Source organism: Macrosteles quadrilineatus, unplaced genomic scaffold, assembly GCF_028750875.1.
Source record: "Macrosteles quadrilineatus isolate MER2022 unplaced genomic scaffold, UCM_ALF_1.0 Scaffold_1__1_contigs__length_201487025, whole genome shotgun sequence".
Classification (NCBI taxonomy): Eukaryota; Metazoa; Arthropoda; class Insecta; order Hemiptera; family Cicadellidae; genus Macrosteles; species Macrosteles quadrilineatus.
The window spans coordinates 180,893,083-180,897,761 of NW_026542594.1; the positions used below are offsets into that span (position 1 = coordinate 180,893,083).

Here is a 4,679-nt window from a genome sequence, read left to right on the forward strand (position 1 = left end):
CATATTTAATATTTAATTGTCAGTCTGAGCTATGATTAGGCACAATTAATTAATTACTGTGTTTACACAAAAACGGCTGAAAGTCCCTTTGCACAAGATAGTGCAGACTAATGTACAATACTTCCGAACAAGTTAGTAGGAATGACACGTCTGCCATTTTATGTTACCTTCGGGAATATACTAGGTTCCTAGAATTTTTGGGTAAAAGAAATGCTCAGATGTTAAATATTGATTTAAATAAAAATGCAGGTCTGACGTATGTAAACGTACAAAAAAACGTACATACTAAAATGATACATTTAAAAATAAACAAAACACTGGCCAACTTGAGTATTTAAAAAAATCCATGCTTAAAAAGAACATGACCTCTGGCTCGTAATATAGCTGTTGAATCTAACACTGTGAGATGCTTATTGATACTTTAAAATAAGTATGGTTATTAGCTAATTAGGTTAGATTTTTTTTAACAGCTTCCTCATTAATTACCTACAGTAAGGTAATTTACGATAGAGTGGTAAAACGCAAAGAGACCACAGTTATAAAATCAAGAGGACATCCATTTAACCATAAACCGTTGAACATCAAAGTCCGGTTAATAGAGTCAAATGAAGCTAAAGTTGAATTAAGAAATAAGTTAAAGGAATGTTTGTCGGGAATGGTAGTTTCACCCTTGAATATAGCTAATGGAAATTAGCTATTTACATTACAAGTGTAGTAAGAGCGTTTTTACATCACGCAGGTGAATGTTGTGAATAATTTACCTAAGTGATGTAAACACGCTCTTGCGTAACGTGTAACGTACAATATTTTACCTGACCCAACAATAAACAGGGGGTTACATACAATATTTTTTATTATCCATTTCACTCATCTTCTAACAGTAACGTTCTTTTACAAACAAAAGCTAGGTTAGGAAATACTTAAAACATTACAATAACATTCAAGCGCACAGCTGATTTCTAGCGTTGAACGTCGTTGGCTCCATAGAGGTTTTTTTAAGTTAAGCACTCAATGTTATTTAAATGGGTTTCATTACTTCACCGAGTGAGTTTTTCTAAACTTTACATCACTCGCGAAGTAAAGAAGTTGTATACATCACGCTTTGGATAGGGAAGTTTAACATGGCGGTTTAGGTAAAGATTATTTACAGTAAATGATCGAGGAAATCATTAATACCAAATGATAGATCCTACCAATGAATTAATTGTGTTTTAGGGCTTAGAAACGTTTTAGTTGTGTGAGATGTGCTGTAGTTAGTTTGATTTGTAAAGTTCGATTCGATGTGTTAATGTATGTTAATAAATGTATTTAATTAAAATCCATGTTTATAGCCCCTGGGCTGCTGGGCATAATGGAAAACTAAATTACTTACGTAATCCTGTCACAGCTCAACAAAATATGCCAGTTTTATTTTACCGTAATTTGGTTCGTGACGTGCTTTGTTCACTTTTTTGATGAGGTTAACAACTGATCAACTCTACAAGGACCTGAAGCTGAAGATGATGTTTTAACCACGAAATATGTCCTCAATTAACATATTTAGTAGGGCTGTAATGGGATAACGCAAGTAATTTAGTCTTTTTTTTAGTTGCGTGACTGTAAACTAATCGATTGGAAAACGTAAACAAACGTTGCGAAGACTGAGTGGTATCTATTTTTAGTTCAGAGTCAATTTATGTTTATTTTCCAAAAGTCGAAACTTGCCACTTCAAAAGCCTTGGGCGATGCTTATGTGCCTCTGAAATTACCTTAACTTAAAAAAGTTTGAATAAAAATGAGCGTCTTTCAATATTTGTGTTTTTTTTTTATTTTACAAATATTCTACTGGTATTTGTAACGCATTTTATAATAATTAAAGATTAGATTTAACACGTTGCCCATCAGTCGTCACACTCTGTATGAGGAGTCTTGTCTCGTGGTACTGAATCTGTTAAATAATTAAAAATAGTCTAGATGTAAACTCTTGATGGTTGCGTCGTATCTAGTCATGCGTGTCGTGTTTTTAATGTTTCGATGTTTTGTAATTTTTTTGTGTGAACTGTGACGACCTTCTCAAGAAGCGACAATGTTCTTGTGAAGCCTGATGATGGTTCCGGTGTTGAACCAAAACTAGTTGCTACCGCAACCATTTGGATTGCATAAATAAAAATACTTAAACCTCTTATATTGTAAAAAAAATATGTTGCATGGCAACAGTTCACTTTTAAATTAATCTTCATAGAAAAGGTGTATCAAAATTAGCTGCGGGAAAATTAAAATTTTGGACAAAATGAGAGCAAAATTAGGTCCTGTCGTGACAGCGGTGATGTACCTCGATAAGAAGAAAGGAGTAAGCGTCTCAGATGTCGCTGACTTTCTACGTCACAACTACGGCCTCAAAACTCTCCCGGACTATAAGAAGTCTTTGAAACTAGCAGTAGAAGAGGGATTCTTGACCGTCAGACACAACCGCTTCTACCCTGCACTGAACGAGGACACACTCTTGGAGGCGCGTAGGAGACGGAAACGTTCACTAAAGCGTCGAAGAGGTAGACGTCACGACGACAACGATGAGGTAGTCATAGCCCGCGGTCGCAGACAACAAAGATATCGGTACAAAAGGAGAAGCCGTAAACAAACGGGACGTGAAGCTGACAGTGAACTGATAGAGGCTCGACGCAGGAGAAGGTCTATTAGCAAAAGACTCCGGAGGAATAGCATTATCCAGGCTCGAAGAAGACGTAGGTCTATAAGACGTCGCAGTGATGATTCCGACGATCTCACTATGGCTCGTCGACGCCGGAAGAGATCCACACGACGCGCCAGGAGGCGAGATGACTACGATGAACTCATCATGGCTCGTCGTCGCCGTAAGAGATCTACAAGACACGCTAGGAGGCGAGATGACTCCGACGATCTCACCATGGCTCGTCGTCGCCGTAAGAGATCTACACGACGCGCTAGGAGGAGAGATGACCTAGATGATCTCACCATGGCTCGTCGTCGCCGTAAGAGATCTACACGACGCGCTAGGAGGAGAGATGACCTAGATGATCTCACTATGGCTCGTAGAAGACGCAGGTCTCGTAGAAGCACGCGCAGACGTCGAGGTCGCAAACACGAAGAATCATCTGCTCCTCAAGATCAAACTGGAGAGTCTCCCAACAATCCTCCAGAGCCGGTGGATCAGCCGTCGCAATAATTATATTTTGTCTAATTTCCTTTTTGTCATGTCCCATCGAATAAATTATCATCCTCTATGCTTCTTATAGTTGTGTATTTAGACATAATGTAGTAGTTTAAAGAATTGAAAAAAGACATGGGGTTGAAAGATTTAGTTGTAGCTCAATAGCACTGACCATACCTTGTCTTTGTGTATAAGGATTATTGTGTTTCATGGTCCTGAATGTGTTAACCAATTTCCTGTAGAATATATTACCAAATAATGTATTTTGAAAGAGGATAACTATCAAGGAAAATATTTAAACTAAAAACAGTTGCAATCTTAAAAATAATAAAAGAAATTCCAGATGCATAGTGTTTAGAAAGTAAACTACAACTACGAAAAGTCTAAATCCTCCCTATTTACCTTACTGAAATATCAATTACTTAATTACAAATACTGAAATATCAATCAAGGAAGAGAGATGTGACCCTCTCACAGGTTATAACATGTTTAGAGACATCAGAAACTGAACATCAAAAGCCTCGCTCTAGGCAATACGTTTGTAATTGTAACCCATTCTCAATTTCAGGTGACTCATATCATTGTTAAGAAAAGCCCTTAAATCCCCCATTTAAAGGGAATGTCAGAATAAGTAGAATTCGTATCAAAATCAAATATTATTTTAAGATCTGCATCTTTTGCATGAATATCCTTAAAGCACTAGAAGTCTTTTGGAAATATAAATTAAAACTAAAATACATTTGTGTAAAATAAAGTTTGTCTAGGTTTGAATTTTATTAAATTCTTCTAATGATTATAAAATATAAAAGAAGATTAGGCTAATTACCAAAAGAGGATAACTGAATCAACCAGAAAGATAAAGAAAGTTGGTGAAATGGCTTCCTGGATTCATGCAAATTGCGGTTGACACCGTAGAACCTTTCCTCTCTATCGGAGTCAGTTTTATTAACGGTTTCCCTTAAACTCGATTATTCACTTTTGTTAGCTTTGTTCTAAACCTACATTACATATTGAAATGATATTTTAATTTGTTTAAATTTTATTACAGATATCTTTGGGTATTCGTAAAATGTAGTTTGTGCTGAATAATAAATGTAATGTAAACATTTTAAAACACAAAAAAGGTTAGGTTTCAATGTTAAGTAATTCTGTAACTTTTAGATGTTACCTTATCTTAAAAATCCTTAATAATTCTATTTATTCAATTACAAAAAAATACAATTTAAAAAATTAGCTATATACGTGAAACAATGTTTCACAACAATGTTTAACTTTGTAATTGGTCACACTACTTGAAAAAGTGACCAGTTTACATTTCTCAATAATTATTATGATTGTAAAGTGTTATGTAATATGGGAAATAAATTCATTTATTAATTTATTAATTTATTCATGTACACTCATAAAGAAAAAGACGTATTTTACATTTCAACTAAATGCTCCTAGGATAAGCAAATTCTTATTTAATGAAAAACACTTGCGATGTAATATATTTGTGTACTGTACTTGTTTT

At 35.1% G+C, this 4,679-nt stretch overlaps 1 protein-coding gene across 1 annotated transcript; it reads left to right on the plus strand.

Annotated features, from left to right (window-relative positions):
* The first annotated feature begins 2,269 nt into the window (after positions 1–2,269).
* Positions 2,270–3,181, plus strand: LOC129003007 (protein SON-like). Its single transcript, XM_054431195.1, has one exon. It carries the CDS (start codon positions 2,270–2,272, stop codon positions 3,179–3,181), a length of 912 nt encoding a protein of 303 aa, XP_054287170.1.
* The last annotated feature ends 1,498 nt before the right edge of the window (positions 3,182–4,679 follow it).